Below are 17769 nucleotides of genomic sequence, written 5' to 3'. Positions count from 1 at the left end.
GCAGAAAAAAACGTGTCAAGTGCTCTTAACACTCACAAGGCCTGATATGCCAAATTAAATTAGCACATTAGAGACTTGAGAGAAACATTTATCTAATAACGCTGCATTATGTAGCTATTGCTGCAAACATGACGACACCGTTAGCGAAACACGAGACGTCTCGTGTGTAACACGAGACAGACTCTTATACGGGATGATAATTAAATCAGTGGCAGGCACCAGCAGCATTCAGTTGGACATCAGGTTTGTACTGGTCTTGATAAAAAGGCGGCTAGATTAGTCCAGACTGAAATGGAAACTACGTACAGCACTCAACGTACCACCTCATTTTATACTTTTTGTTCACAAGGAATGTGCAATGAATGCAAATACGTGAAAAGTGGAGCACTTTCTACGATGATCGTGTTACCCTGAACAAGTTTATGAATACATTTCATTTTTAAATCTTTTATATTAAGTTCACTTGCTTGTTTAGGACCGTGCAAATCTTTCGGTCGTTTTTTAACCCACTTCCCGTGATCCAATCGAGCTGACATTTTCCACACACTCGTTGTGCGTGACAATTAATGTTCGTGAAATTTTTTTCCAAAATTTTACACTTTTTAGGACAAAAATATTATATTTCATTACCAATTGCTTAATGCTGCCATGCAATCATCTGACCCATAGGTGGCAGCCATCTCAAGCCAGAGGACGAGAGGACTCTAGCCGCCACGCATATAAAGGATTTATAGTGAAAAACTTAGTTTTTACGGGTTATACTTGTTAAGCATCTTCTTCGATACCTAACATCTTCCCAACGTAAAACAGAGTAGGCCGATTCAAAACCGTTAATTTTAAGTCATTGATAACAATTCAAAGGGATTAGTGTCCCAGTTTAAAATAACTATCTCAAAATGAAAGTTATTTAAAACCAGCGATACACAGCGCTGCTCCTGACGCAGTTATCTGGCTTGACCACCTGAACGCGAGATTGTAGTTGTTGTTTTGCATCTACAGAAGCTGTACGAAAGAAAGAACATTTAATCTCTTTCTCCCTGCTTTGATAAAAAAGGAGCATTTCCCAAAATAAATCTTCTTATTTTTTTTTATAATCGCGCGGTAACTCTGGAAGAGCTTGGGACAAAAGCATTTCTCGCCATACCCTTAAACCGCCCTTACAAAAAAATGGGATCACACCTTTTTTATTTAATATTAATACAAAAACGCACATCGCCTTGGGCACAGATATTAAATCACCAGGAAAATCCACGGCTGCAAGAAGACCCCCCCCCCCGCCTAGCGAATCACTGGGTTACATTGACGGTTAGCGAGGTGGCGAACGTTCGGTTCCCCATGAGCAGATCTCACGGGGGGGGGGGGGGGGGCTCGGCAATGTGACGAGATCTACTTGGGTTGTTGGCCTTTGCACCATTTTACAGGTTTAATTTGCGTTCAAATTTAGAGCGGCTAAAACAAAAGGTACGAGTTATGTTTCTGTGCAAAAAAAACATTAGGAGACTTTCAAAAAAAATAATGCGGTACATTTACATTTTGCGCCGATTCTTGTGCAGCATAGCTCTTTTTTTAAAAACGCATTAATTAGCTCTGTACATTTGTCAATGGCAGTATGGGGGAGGGGGGGGGTGCAAGATAACCAACAAAAATAATCCAATGGGAGCAAACTTTTGCATAATGTCGTGGTTGGCCAAAAACTGGAGACAGAGACAGCTCTAAAAAAGAAATTGGCTCGGCATCACAGCATGCCGAGCAGCAGTGACAGTGGCTCCGAGTCCCTCTCGGTGATGTCATGTCCAGACGTCACACACCATGCGCCATCTCGCCGCGAATCTTGAAATGTATTATTTAGTACAAACGGCCTATGGGCATATTGTTTCTCGCATACCTGGTTGGCAAGGGCACAATTGTTGTTGCAAATTAAATAATTCTGTAGAACAACTGAACGTTTGAAAACGTTACATTCAAATGCATATACATAATGCATGCTCCTTGTTGGCACTGAAATGTTTTCGCACAGAATTGTAATCAATATCTTTATTAGTTACATCTCTTCCAATATCTCAAATGGTGCAAGTTATTACCAGCTGGCTGGCATGTTATATTTTAGAAGCGTCCAACAATGCGATTGGAAGCAGCATTTTGGAACAAAATCTTATGTTGGGCTCAAGACGAAGCCGTAATCAAACCTCAGAATAAAACGGCCGCTCATTTTTCAATTTCAGAACCACCACAAAGTGACAGCTACACATTGCGGTTAAAATATAATTACAGTGGCCAGGGAGTAGCTCAAGGTTGGCATTGTCAGAACTCTGTGTGGTGGTGGCCACCACCGAGATCGACCAACAACAAATCACACGATTAAACCAGAAGGCCAAAGTACGGAACGCGTTTCGACGTCAGAGCATTGTCATAAGTTGTGGCCTTGTGGTAAGATTTCATGCAGCCGAGCGAATTGGTGTTCGCATATTGGGCTTTTGTAAAGTTACGAGAAATCTTAAAAAGGGGATTTAATGTACCTGAAGTTCAAGTGCAGAAAGTTGATATTTTCAGCAGTGATCATGAATACAAATGGCACAAAAAAGAAGAACTTTGATTTGTATTTAATGCTGCTTTGAATTCACAGCTCTAGGAGAAACATTCCCGATGCGAGACCGACTTGCAATGAACACTTGTCAGTGGGGTGCCCACTTCAGTTTGATCAGAAGGCAACTCTCTCATAAGTAGTTTTCCCATTCCAAACTTTACAAAAAGGTGATAAAGTAAACTGTCATCATCATGAAATTGTACAAACAACATTAATGGAATAACTGGAAAAGCACACTATGAAACCAAAGTAAAAACGTGTTCCCCTATAACACAGGCACAGATTGGATGAAAAGACCACTTGCCCCAATATCTACTGTAATGCAACCTCAAGTGCAGCAACTGCCACGTTGCCCTTGAGCGACTTAAAATAACGCATCACCACAATTCCCTATAAACAGTGGGCCAAAACTGCCTGTTAATATCTAAATAAATCAAGTACACAACAGGACAAGGGTTGCCCACATTTTTCTACAGAAAGCACAAAAATCAGCCACTTGTGTACATGGGTCCTGTAGTGTGGATGCATACAGGCCCAACGACGCGGATGTGGGTACGCCACATATGGTTCTCAGGACGCAGACGTAGCAGCAGTGAGCATTGTTGAATATACTGTGACGATGAGTCCTTATGACAAATGAAACTAGTTCAGTTGTCCATCACTGCTGCTGTCAGTTGGTGACATTTGTTCAGCTTTTTTAAAAATGGTGATCTAAGATGAGAGGACCACAGTGAATTTGTTTAGGAAATGCAGATGGTTATTTTTGCATATGCACAAATGGCTGTGCTTTGTTTTACATATTGGGCAATGTAGAATGTCAGAGCCCCTTAGGCTCAGGGTTATTGGTTCAATTTAAATCTCTGCCTTGTGATAATTGTGGCAACAGGCACCACTGCAATTTTCACGTTTTAAATGGATGCATCTTACACAATAGGTCACCTTTTGGCGATACCATGGCAGGATGAGCAACATTGAGTTAAACCATTGATTCCTTGACCACTTACTGTTGGGGCTTCATGCTGCCGTGTTAAGATGGGAAGGTAACTTTTGACCTAAACTCTCCGTGCGCCACTTGGTGTATTAGGCACCACATTTAATGCCACACTATGTACTGTACTCTCTCAGAAGCGGCTTTCATGGACTTGCAAGAACATTTACTTGGGCACTTAAACTTATCAAAGCAAAACGCCAATTTAATATAAGCGTATGAAATTCATGTGCCATAGCAAAGACAAGCACATAACAGTTTAATGACACAGGAAAATAGTTCACACATCATGTAACAAAACTTCAAGGAAAATGTAAATGCAAAAAAAATCCAAATGAATTTTCGTTATGTATCCTTGAAGCAAACTTTCAAAACAAACACCAGAAATTATGTCACTACAAACAAGTTTTTTTGCTATCACCGAGAAATGTTTTAATGTGTGATGGAATATTTATGTTTACTTCAGGGCTTAATGATACGAACGGGTATTCATTACAGAACCCATCAGCCGTACAGCCTTCTGAGAGTGCATAATTTCAGCAGCATCGATTAAAATACCAAGCCAACTGGACCCCGCTCTGACACCCAGCATCTCATCAGCAGTCAGGCTAGCTCGAAACAAATTCTATTCAAATAATGCACTCGCATGTGCCCGAAGGGGCGATGAGTTGTGTGGATAGACCGATATATACACATACACGAAGACAAAAATTCTGCCTTCTGTTGTATTACTTATAAATTGCCACAATGATGCACGATTACTTTATGTCCTAGATGGAAGGGAATGGGTGCGGGGGTTGGTTAATTGTGTGGTCAGTCAGGCTGGGCTATTTTACTATCTGTGAAAACAAATAAAATTTATTTTTAAGTTTAGCCATTTTTCAAAACAAGTTTGCTGAAGCATCAATTTTATATTGACTCATTCGCTACAACCATGGCTTCTCTTCATACCGAACCAAAATGAAGCAACGCAGTAAAACGTTCAGTCTGCTTGGCGTTTCCATCGGCCACACAAAAACAAACAAAGCTCCCATTTATGGCAAGCACAGCAAATTGACACCAATAAATGCCGAATGAAACTCATAATTTGGTGATATTGCTTTTGCAGTGGTGCACAAGCAATAAAATAATATATACACACACACACACACAATCGGTAAGGTTTCGGCCAATGGCCATTCTTCACAAAATAATAAAGGGAGGTGGAATCGACACTGCCGTGCTCTGCTGGTAAGGCGGCATGGCTGAGAAGCATTTAAACTTCAATCATTTGTTTTTTTGCATGGGAGTGAAATATATACACTGGCGGCTTCAGTGAACCAGTGCAGCAAAAAAGGGCCCTTTATTCATATACCATATTTGTGTTTGGCTCTACACGGCCAGTGGCGCAGTGGGGCCGGCGGGGGTTGTGTCAAGAAGCGCCTTTCATTTCACGTTTTTATTTAAAAGATTAAACAAACGCCACAAAAAATGTTCTTACCGCGGAATTTCTTAGGTGGGTTGCCCAGGTCCCCAACATCTGGCTGAACCACACAGCGGTCGTCCACAAGCCTGCGCACGCACAACATCGTCGTTGTTGTTAGGACGCGTAATCCACAAAAACCTCATACAGCGAAACTCTAGGTTTAACCATGCCCCCATTAGATCCCACTCATGATATTTGAGAGATTTCCTTAAAAAAAAAAACACGGGTCATATATTCACCCTTCTTCTTTGGTGGAACTACACGAGCTTCAATTTCGATTTAAAGCTTTCGTGACTGCAGGGATTAATCTTCTTGGTTCTCTCGGTAAAGTCACGTAGAATGGAAATAATAAAATAATAAAAATAAAACATAATAAAATAATTCACGACGTTTCGGCCACAACGCAAGCAGCCGTCCTCAGGTGAAGAACAGGTCAGACTGTCTTCTCGACAGACCTGTTCTTCACCTGAGGACGGATGTTCTTCACCTGAGGACGGCTGCTTGCGTTGTGGCTGAAACGTCGTGAGAATTATTTTATTATGTTTTATTTTTATTATTTTATTATTTCCATTCTACGCGACTTTACCGAAAGAACCAAGAAGATACACGAGATTCATTGAACTATAAAACAGGCACCTTTCACAATAGTTCTATTAGATCATCTCCCCAGTTGGCCACAAGTAAACTTAATGCAGTCGCTTCTCATTTAATTAATCTACCTACCTCAAAGCAAACTTTCAAAAACGGACTTGTGGGTTAAGCATTCATATCGATTTGGTTCAGAAAACCAAACTAAAATTTGACCGCATATTAAAAAGGAAAGAAAATGTTGGAAATATGCCCAACTTGAGTGTGTGGAGCAGTTTTTTGTTGTTGTTGTGGTTGAAAGCAGGCAAGGCCAGGATCCTACCAGGCGAGGGGAAATTGCAACAGCAATATGGCGGACGTGCACATTAATACTATTTCGACGGTGAAATGCACAAAAAAAGCCTTTATAACATTGTTCTTCCTGAACATTCCATGAAAATTCCTATTATCTGTGCATTATTCTTCCCATTTTCCCCATACCAATCCACAAATAACAGGGGGAACCTAAAAGTGGTAGTAAATCACCATCGCCTAGACCAGGGGTCGGCAACCAAAATAACAAGAAGAGCCATTTCTTTCCAATTCGGTACAAAATTCAGTATTTCAAGAGCCGCAATGCATCTGAGTACATACTGTACATACGTACATATCGTCAAGAAGCAGCCCGTAAAGAGCCGCATGCGGCTCCGGAGCCGTAGGTTGCCGACCCCTGGCCTAGACTTAACCATGGGCAAAGTGACTTAGAAACAGGTCTCCTAGAAGCAATGAATTTCACATCATCTGTGCTTATGCACAAATAAAAGGGTCACCCAGAAATGTAAGCACACTCATCCAATTATCTTAGGAAGTCTCGACAACTTAGCTTTTCAATGCCGTTTATTCCTCGTTTGTTGTGTGCATTGTGTATAATTTATGGTTTCGAACATCATATTTGGTTGTACAAGCATTCCCTTGCCGAGCAATTATATCATAAATAGCCCTTAGTTCTGGCGCCTCAAGACATAATACTTCGTGAGGGGGTGCAGTAAAGATAGAAATGATGATTATCCACAGATACCACAGCAGTCATCCAGAGGTGATCTCTAAGAAAGCACCAATATCATCATATTAACTGCCAATGGCCCACACATATAAAACAGGAGTAAACACGCAAAAACAGATAGTCAAATTGGGCCACCCAAATCACCACCGATAAAGATGATAAAGAAGAAGTTTGACTATACTGCTATTTTTTTTATTACTGTAAACGGCATAACAGTTTCCAATGAAAGGAGATTCTTGCATTCAAATACCATAAATGGAGAGTGTCCACCTCAGATTAATGATGGATGGATTTCTATGCCATTCATCTGGAATATATTGGCCACATCAACCATTGCAGTGTCACATCGTGGACGGCTCGATTTGTTAAACTGATTCATTGTACAAAGCAAGTAAATTTCTTTCCACAAGTGCTGCAGCATTATCAATTTGAACTTTAAATACCACGTCTGTACTTCCCTGCAAATACATTAGGAAACATTTGATAAAATACTAACCATATTTCATATTTTAGTTGAAACAATTTTAAAGTAAAAAAAAAAACTTCCGAGATTCAAATTGGGTGTGCAATTTGAATACTTAGAATGGTTATACGAGAAAACGAATTGCATCCCACGTGCGGACGTTTGCAGTACGAGGTCAAAATGAATTCACAACCCAAACACCAGATGCTGTATTTGTTTTAGAGCACAAATTGCACAGATAAGATGTCGAGCAGTCCCCATGGTCTGACACTGAGGAGACTAGGCCACAACAAGTATAACCCGTAAAAACAAAGTTTTTCACTATAAATCCTTTATATGCGTGGCGGCTAGAGTCCTCTCGTCCTCTGGCTTGAGATGGCTGCCACCTATGGGTCAGATGATTGCATGGCAGCATTAAGCAATTGGTAATTAAATATATTTTTGTCCTAAAAAGTGTAAAATTTAGGAAAACATTTTTCACGAACATTAATTGTCACGCACAACGAGTCTGTGTGGAAAATGTCAGCTCGATTGGATCACGGGAAGTGGGTTAAAAAACGACCGAAATATTTGCACGGTCGCAAGCAAGCAAGCGAACTTAATATAAAAGATTTTAAAATGGCCGTCTCTGGTGTAGGCCAATCAGCTTCAAACACAATGCATATAATCTAGATCTGAAGTGTTCGTGACTGCAGGGATCCATACTCTTTGGTTCTTTCGGCAAATTCTAGATTTGAAGCTTTCGTGACTGCAAGGATTCATACTCTTAGTTCTTTCGGTAAAGTCACGTAGGTAAAAAATGAAATTAAAATTTAATGATAATGATTTTTATTTTATATTATTTTAAGTCACGTAGGTAGAAAATAAAACAAATGAAATCACGACGTTTCGATCGCAGCAGTCCTCCTGCTGTATCTGTTCCACTTGATGACGGTCGCTTGTGTTGCAATCGAAACGTCGTGATTTAAAACCTACGTGACTTTACCGAAAGAACCAAAGAGTACAATGCATATACATGTTTGTTTGCATCTTCACAAAGTGTGGTTAATGCAGACTTGATTCCTTGCTAAATGTATCCATTTGGCAAACATCTTGACACCCGTTTTATTGTCAGAAAAGGGTATAACCTATTCTTATATTTCATAATCGGTGATATTTAAGGTCAATAAGTCTCAAGCCCAATTAGATAAAGCCATATTGTACATCACAGTAAGTGCCCCATTCATTAAGCTAGTTTCATTACCTATTTCCCCCCAAAAGGCTTGGAGAACACACCAACCTAGGATGATTAAGCTTTGTTAATATTTTAAGTTCAACAATGCACTGGTGGGATTAAAATGCAGCTGCAGTAATAAAGTAGCAAATATCCTGATGAACCACCCCACAGAGCATTACAGCTGCACATACAAGGTGTTGGAGTGGTGGTACAGTGCTGAACACGCTGCACTATGAACCCAGCAACCAGAGTTTGATTTCTGATTATGACCAACATCAGAATAAGGTGAGATCACAACTGGTCTGGGCCTTCTGCCACCCCACTCCTTAGCCAGCCTGTACGGATAAGTGTGGCAGTGTAAAAAAAAAAAATGACAATATGGCATGTGGATTGAGAATGGCTGGAATTACTTTTTTAAATATATAAAAGACGCGTGCAAGAATACCACTGCCCTAAAAAAAAATATCACGATTAAGAGCACACATCCGTTTCATGTTTTATGCTAGAAAAAACCTGTGAAACTTTACAGTTTAAGGGAGTCACCCCTCTGCCTCAATTTGTCCCAGACGTTTCATGGATTTATCTTCATTCCATATAAAAACTATTCCCCACCTGTTGACTCGAACAATTAGACGAATGGGAAGAGTTTACGAGCTAATCATTTACCAGGTAAAGCTCACCAGCTATTGGCTCTTTTTAAAGAGGCAACCTGGCCAGAGATAAAAGCTCAAAGTGGCTTTTCATGGTCGCCAAATGGCAATGCTAAATTATATCATCGAAAATTTCATTTCATTAAAAAAAAATTGTTAAATTTCAATTGAAAGCTTTCGTGACTGCAGCGATTCATCTTCTTGGTTCTTTCGGTAAAGTCACGTAGAAGGGAAATAATAAAAATATAAAATGTAATTATGCTTTCTTTTTATTATTTTATTATTTCCCTTCTACGTGACTTTACCGAAAGAACCAAGAAGTAAAAAAATTGTGTTAGTTTAGTTGCAAGCTAGAGTATTACATTAGCATGGACAAGACACATGGGGGCAAAGCACGTGCTAGCTACAGAGTAGTGACTGTTGCATAAAGAACGAAGGGCCTTTGTAATAAACCGAATAAACAAAACAGCATGCGAGTCAAATCCTACCAAGCAATACGTACTCGGGTCATAAACCTTCATGAACCAACAACAACTTATAAACAACGGTGGCAAAACCAACAGCACCATTTCTGGAAATGTTAATGACATTCATAAAAAGCAGAGCAAGGACTGGTTTTTGGTTTTGGCGCACCACACTTTACTACCACGGCACGACTTTGCCACGTCAGACTGTGCACACACCTTGCCAAAGAGGACGGTGATAAGCCACGGGGTTTTATTAAACAACAACAAAATTCCCCATATATGGCAGCCATGTAGGCCTCATTCTGCAAAAGAAGCTGTAAATAAGTTAACCGTTATTGGAGACTGCAACCAAAGTTCCCATTTTCCCCAAAGGAGATGTAGAAAGTACAGATAAATGTATCATTCTTCGATTGAGACATCACTTTCATCCAGCCTACTTTAAAAACACCACATCGGCTTTCATCCATCATCTTTAAGCCACAGCTTATCGACCCGTTCATGTGTACACAACAAAATGTCATACAAACCTATCAAAATCCATTTTCTATGCAAATTATTTTCCCATTATGCATTCATTAGGGAAAAAAAAATCTTTATTAGTTTCCAATTTACATGGATGTTCAAGTGGTATTTATTCCAAAGTCTATGCATTCTTCCAAAAAAAAAAACCTAATTGAACAGGATTACAGGTCCAGTTTGTTGGCTACGATCACATAAATATAAATGTCACGTTAAACCTGCCAGTACCTTGACGTTTAGCCAATAATTACAACAAGCATCATCAGGCGACAGACAGCGTTGTGGAGAAATCCTCCTGTTTCAGTCTTGTGTGTCTGGTGGCGGGTTTAACACCACATTTATATTTATGCGATCTAACCCAAAAAAAACTCTTCTGAATTATATTGGTAGAAAGCCTTTGTTAAACTGAAAGATTACAGATTCATGTCCTTTACATTTTTCTTAAATACATTTAGGAATCGGTGAATAAGTATCCATTTGAAATTAAATAAAAATGCTGTGAAAACAATGCTTAAATCACAGCGCATGACACAAGTCGCAAATGTTGAATAGAAACAATTCAGTTTGGGGAAAATGGTAAGCTATTCAACTTATGGAATCAAAATGTAGTTTAATAAAATGTTTTCATTTATGTGGAGCTGCAGCAATATTATTTTTTTACAGCCACTGTGCAATATACCACACATTCATAAATAAAAATGAAAAAACGAGGCAAACCCAGAAAGATTGCAGATTCTTTCAGAACATAAATGCCTTTTTGTGAACAATTTAGAAACGCAAACAAGATATGCCCAATCGCCGTGTCAATGAGGCATTTTCAAGGCATCGTGGCCATTTTCACTAAGCTTGTTCGCCACAAATCAATCTTGGCCACGCATCGGCGCCACACGATTTGTTTTCATGCTCAATTTCCCACGTGTTTGCTTACTCACTTTGTACAGTTGGTGAGGGGGACCGATACTTATTGGAATCTAACGCTGGAAGGCATGGTGCCACTGTACATCACCAGCAGAAGCTCTCCTTGAATAAATCATATTTATAGCAGATTGGGAAATTACACGATCACCAAGTAACATTTTTAGTGTACATTTTTACAAATTCTAAAATGGGAGAAAATTCATGACTTAATTGAGCAATACACATGTTTTATTGTTACAAAAACAGGATATTGAAATGCCCTCAAGCTGAAAGGGAACTTATTTATTTTGCATTCAACCTTCGCACATTTATTGTTAGGCCACAGGACCAATAACCAGGTGGGTGTGTTACGATTCACTCCGTTGGCAATTACATTTTCGCAATTCAGATTAAAGAATCGAATATTTTTACATTGTGACGATAGGTTGAAGATGTCACCCCGACTTCGAGGACATCCACCTCGGGAAATGAGCAGGGAAATTGGCGAGGTGGAAGAAGCTCGAGAGATGGCGGAGGGCTTTGAAAGGCCTACATCCAAATGATGACAAGCAGCTAAAAAAGGTCCGCATAAACTCATTTGCACACACGAAATTGCAAAGAGATTATTCCTGCACACCCGGTTCAATATATATATCGTGAGATTAAGAATCAATACCTCTAATTAGATAGCACTTGCATCTCAAGGTACATAAGCCTATTTTTGGGCCTTGCATTGTGCAGCTACTCATCCAAATCTTACGGGTCAAAAGGCAACAGACCGACCCCGTCCTGCAGAGTTATTGATTATTTAGAGACCCTGTCAGCCAAAGGCTCACTAGCCGACTCAGCCTTGGGCTCGTAGAACAGGCAATTGTGACCGATGTGGATTTTAAGCATGTTCTAACTGGCCTTTTAAAAAGTGATAAAACTGCAATGTGCCTACAACGTAGAAACAAATTAAAAGACTAAAATTAAAAATTTGGATCCCCTAAAAATTATGGGCAGATAATTTACAGGATTCGGTCACAGCGCACAATCAGCGTATCGTTCAGACTCATTCCTTCCCCCCCCCCCGACCAAGAGTAGGCAACGCTGCGTAACCATTAACGTGACATGTAGTCAAATTATCGTTCTTAAAATGTAGTTTCATGAAAGTGTAAATGCTCTCACCGAAGTGTTATGATTATGCTGTAATAAACCAACGACAGCGAAACATACAGAACTGGAAATTACGTCTGCAATACTGCAATTACACAATGAAAACGCACGTTAAATCAAGTTGCACGACTATTATAACAACCAAAATTAGTTGTCATGCTTGCACGAAACCGATGCATTATTAGGGCTGCAACGGTAGTAGTAATTATGAACACAAGCTTCATCCTAGATTTGAAGCTTTCGTGACTGCAAGGATTCATATTCTTAGGTTTTTTCGGTAAAGTCACGTAGGTAAAAAAATTAAATTAATAAAGTAAAATAAAAATAAAAATCACGACGTTTCGGAGGCAACACAAGCTTCCGTCTTCAGGTGGAACCGTCACAGCACGATAGCTGTATCAAGTAAGAGAAATTCCAAGAAAACAGTCCTTGTATATATATACTGGTTGAGGGTGGGAGGAGCCAAGGCAGGCCCTGAAATTTTTATTTATTTTACTTTTATTAATTTGAATTTTTACCTACGCGACTTTACCGAAAACCTTAGAATAACAAGCTTCATCCCCCACCATCACCATCTCACCCCAGCGTGCTGATGAAGCCGTGCACAGGCCCCTCTGCATACAGGGAGACCACATCCCCTATGTGCAGGAAGCTTGCCGTCATCTCGTTGTCGCCTTGGTGCATACACGGAGAGAAACTGCACAAGGGGGGGGGGGGGCAGAAGACAAAGTTTAAAGGATTCCTCGTGTAGCCCTTCACGGGGTGTGTTGAGACAAGTGGTCAAAGGCAGCGCAGCAAAAACACAGCACCACACTGGCCGCATGGATACACTATTGGGGCAAATGCTGTTGGCGAATGCTTGTTTAGACCGGTCGCACACACGGACGCTTTCATATCCCCAATGAGGATGCCCGTTAAGAGGGCGCTGGGTGGCAACTCATTTTAGGCCGAGTCGACCTAGGCGCGGTCCAGGTGTGCAAGGTGTAAGTTGCCGCTGGTGGTTAGGAATCGAACGTGCGGTGTCAATGACCAACACCGAACCATCACACATCGCTTTGTAGTAAATTAGAGTACCGTAAGTTTACTGCATACATTGCGCGAATTTCTTTTATATAGTTTTATTAAAAGCCAACAAAAGGGTGCACAGAAATCTGCTCTACACGTACACATACACGCCCCCCTTAATAAAAAAACCTAACACATTCTCAGCCAATAGGTGATCTCCCGTGTGACCTACATAGCTTGTTGGGGCAAGTGCTGTTAGCAGGCACCCAATTAACGCCGGTGCATGGCGCACGAGGAGTGGTCTACCCACCCACGGCCGCCTTTGTCTTCCCATTAAAACAATTTCGTTTACGGCCGAGTCAACCTAGGGGGAGTCCCAAGCACTCGCCAGCGACGTTACCCGTGGTCAGATATCGTATTTCGGTCACCGGGTTCACAGCGAAGTGCGCTAACCACTGTGCCACCGATCCCAAGTCAAAGATAAAGATCCCCCCCCCCGTATAGCCTTAACAGACTGTAGGGGCAAGTGCTGTTAGAGAGCACCTATGAAGGCCGGTAACAGCACACGAGGGGGTGGGTGGCCAACACCACGCCCGGCCGCATTTGTCTTCAGATAATCGTCACCGGCGTTTGCCCCGAGCGCAGCGCTAACCGCTACTACACTACCGCTCCCCACACACACACACGGAGACGCCTGTTAACGTGTACACGGCAGACGAGTTCGTGCCAGGCTAGGTGCACTTTGGAGGCCACGTGGAGTGTCAAAGGGTGATTGCTGGCACGATGGGAGGGGGCAGACTCGGGTGTTGGGTGATATGAAAGGACATCATTTAGGACGAACCCACGCCGTTGAGAAACCTCACGACACAACGAAACAACGTGAAACTTACAAACAACACTTGCCAGTACACAGACGTAGATCCGCATCAAGACAATGAGACGTTGAACTTGGACGCCAAGTAAACGAGACACATTTACATACCCGATTACACACCCACAAAAAAGTACACATTTAGGCACGCACACATTCTGAACATCAATTCTGGCATCATGGGACCTCCCTTGCAAGTCCCAAAATATGAGAATAGGTTTTCCCCTTTTTTTCCTGGCAATAAAACAGGTGTTGAGATTGGTTTGAAGCTTTCGTGACTGCGAGAATCCATACTTTTTGGCTCTTTCGGTAAAGTCACGTAGGTAGAAGTAGACGAGAGATCTCCCGTGGCACGAGGTTATATAGGCCTCAGCAGTAGGGAAGGAGAAAGGGGGGGGGGGAGCAGAAAGTTGACCCCGCAGTAGCATTGGAGAGATCAGCTGCAGGGGGGGGGGGGGGGAACTTTACCTAAAGAACCAAAGAGTACAGGTGTCAAGATGTTAAAACACCAAACTGAAACCTTTAACAAGGAATCATGGCTGCATTAATCACAATATTGGTCAGAATGCAAATAAAAAACGTACTCTGATAATATATGCATCGTCGTTGAAACTGATTGGTCCACACCAGAGACAGCTTTCTTTTGAGCCTCGTCTCAAAACGGTGTTAAACCAGAGGACGCCAAAAGGCGTACAGCCCAAAGACAATGCCACTATCAGAGTAATCATCTACATCATGGGACCTCCTTTGCCAGTAATATAGGTCTACCCATTTTTTCCTGGAAACAGTGTTTTTTGTTTGCATTCTGACCACAAGTATTATGGTTAATGCAGACATGAGGCCTTGTAAAAGGTTTCAGTTTGGCGTTTTAATATTTTAACACCTGTTTTGTTGTAAAAAAAAAGGAAAAAACCTATTATCATATTTTTGGTACTGGCAAAGTAGGTCCCATGATGTAGATAATCACCCCGAGCCCTCATTACTCTGATAGTGCATTGTCTTTGTGCCGTTCGCCTTTTAGCGTCCTCTGGTCTAGCACCAATTGAGACGAGGCTCAAAAGAAAGCCGTCTCTGGTGTGGACCAATCAGTTTGAAGGACAATGCATATATTATCAGAGTATGTTTTTTGTTTGCATTCTGACCACAAGTAGGGTGGTTAATGCAGACATGATTCCTTGTAAAAGGTTTCAGTTTGGTGTTTTAACATCTTAACACAACTGTTTTATTGTTAGAAAAAGAGGAGAAAACCTCATCAATACTGGCACATATAGAACGTGTACACACACACACCACGTTAACGACTGCACTGCACAGCCATAACTTGCACAACCCACTAAACAAAAAACACATACCTAGCACATTCATAGACCCCTATACAAAGACACCCACACACAAAGAGGATATTCTACACACACACACGCGTACTGTACATGCCTATAGCCTGACAGTACATTCATCAGCACACACACACATAGCCACCCACACACACCAACTCGTACAAAGATTGCCCCGTATAGACCAAGACCAGCGAGCACACATGCAGACCGGAACAGCACACGAGGAGGGCGATGTTTTACACAACACAGCACGTACTCATTTAAGGCCGAGTCGACCTAGGGGAAGTTCAGATATCCATCACTGGTGTTGGCTGCGAGCATTTTTTTAAAAACTCGGGTTGATGGGTTCGTAGCGCAGCGCGCTAACCGCTGCACCACCGCTCCATACAACTTTAAACACCGCCATACGCACCTGATGAACACGATACAACTTTCAACAACACCCACCTTGTTATTAACTTGTATACGGACTCGGGCACACATATGATTTACACCTATTAAAAGTTGACACGTACACGTTATAGGACACACACACACCGTATATTAACGTGTGTACAGACTCGCGTATTAAATCACATGTCACACTATATTGTACACACACTTAATTACCACTCGTACGTACACATTCAACCCCTACACTCGTACTCACCACGACACATACAGTGCCGCGTTCACGCATTACCCGTTTCACACGCTCAAGTTCTACGCCTGTCAAGCCGAAGCACACAAACGCAACGTACGAAACCCGCATCCATGCCGAGTGGTAAAGTAACACTCACATCGCAGCCAGAAGCAGGAGACGCCCATGCACGGACGTATCACGGACAAAAGGCCACGTTCACCATCTATCTATCTATATACACCGGCGCAATCAAATACTGCCGGAAAGAAAGTTTGCCTTTTTTTACGAAAAATAGGTCCACACGTGCACGCCTCCCTAGCGCAGCCTGCCCCCAATATCAACGCACGGGGGCCGCAGCGCCGCTTCCAACTCTGGACCGGTGTCCTTCCGCGCTCCAAGAGCCACTTCACAGCGGCGCGGATGGTTCTTGTGGAAGCAATGAATGGGGATCAGGTGGGGGGAGGTGTGGAGGGGGGGGCATCAGCTGATTTGGAATCAGCTGTCAGCTGTGTTGTGTAATGATTGTGAAGGCACCCGGGTATTGCGGGTGTGGCTGAGATTAAAACACGGCGTGTGTGTGTGTGGGTAATGAGATGACACGTATGTGAAATACACAAATCTATCGCTATTCTGCATAATCACATCGCTGATTTCTAATGACCACGTCTTCCCAAACAGGTGCCTGGATATTGTGGAAACGATGGCTTCATGTTTTACAGAGGAAATTATTACAATGTTTAATAGGTACGTTTAGATAGGTTGAAGACGTGTGGAGTCTTTAAAATAAAATAAAAAATCTGTATAATTCTATTATATTATAATGGGGTGTCTAGATGTCGCATACCACCTATATATGTGCAATTTAATAGCAGTAAAGGAACAGAATCTTTATTTTAGAACTTTCGTGACTGCAGGAATTATTATTTGGTTCTTTCGGTTAAGTCACGTCTAAAGATAAAATAATAAATTAAAGTAAATAATAGAATACGACGTTTCGATTGCAACACAAGCAATCATCATCAGGTATAATGAAATAGCGACATAAAATCTAACCAGAAAACTATAGACAGACATATTAGCAGACAGATATCACCAAGATACATAGCGAGAGCAACACAGGTAACAGAGAGGGGTGATCGTCTCTGTGGGGTTTTTTTTCTCTAACCCCCCTCCCTCTCTCCGCCCCCCCCCCCCTCTGTCTATTTAAGGCCACCCCACAGAGACGACCACCTCTCTCTGTTACCTGTGTTGCTCTCGCTATGTATCTTGGTGATATCTGTCTGCTAATATGTCTGTCTATAGTTTTCTGGTTAGATTTTATGTCGCTATTTCATTATACCTGATGATGATTGCTTGTGTTGCAATCGAAACGTCGTATTCTATTATTTAATTTAATTTATTATTTTATCTTTAGACGTGACTTAACCGAAAGAACCAAATAATAAAGGAACAGAATTAGACAAAGCGGTCTTTAATTTAAAACCGGTGGCGTTAGTATTCGAGCCTCAGGGTGTGAGCGGTGGTGGGCAATGGTGATCTCATTGCACTTTGAATCCGGCCACCTGAGTTTGATTCTAGATTTGAAGCTTTCGTGACTGCACGGAATCATGTTCTTAGGGTTTTTCGGTAAAGTCACGTGACTTTACCGAAAAAACCTAAGAATATGAGTTTGATTCCTCGCTACGGCTACCTATTCTATAATTAATATTATCTGGTCATGAATAATATGCCGTATGGAGAAAACAGCCACGTTAAGAGCATAAGGGACCGTCCATAAATGACGTCACGCGATTTTGGACGATTTTTGACCCCCTCCCCCTCGCCACACGGCGTCACAAAAAGTCAGACCCCCCCCCCTCAAATATGACGTCACAAAGCTCTGCCCCCCCCAAATAAA

The 17769-nt window shown here is 41.6% G+C and overlaps 1 protein-coding gene across 1 annotated transcript in view; it reads right to left on the bottom strand.

The window, feature by feature from the left end:
• LOC144943728 (inositol 1,4,5-trisphosphate-gated calcium channel ITPR1-like) overlaps positions 1-16198 on the bottom strand; it is a 152009-nt gene extending 135811 nt beyond the window's left edge. Inside the window, exons 1-3 of the mRNA XM_078871507.1 lie at positions 16030-16198; positions 12618-12734; positions 5053-5123 (exon numbers count right to left, since the gene is read on the bottom strand). Of these exons, the coding sequence (XP_078727633.1) occupies positions 5053-5123; positions 12618-12721 (175 nt within the window). The 5' untranslated portion in view covers positions 12722-12734; positions 16030-16198. The remainder of the gene's footprint in view (positions 1-5052; positions 5124-12617; positions 12735-16029) is intronic.
• Between the last annotated feature and the right edge of the window lie 1571 nt (positions 16199-17769).

This window comes from Lampetra fluviatilis, chromosome 32, assembly GCF_964198595.1.
Source record: "Lampetra fluviatilis chromosome 32, kcLamFluv1.1, whole genome shotgun sequence".
Taxonomy (NCBI): domain Eukaryota; kingdom Metazoa; phylum Chordata; class Hyperoartia; order Petromyzontiformes; family Petromyzontidae; genus Lampetra; species Lampetra fluviatilis.
Note: the sequence above shows the minus strand (reverse complement) of the source record. Positions and strands in the feature narration are given on the sequence as shown.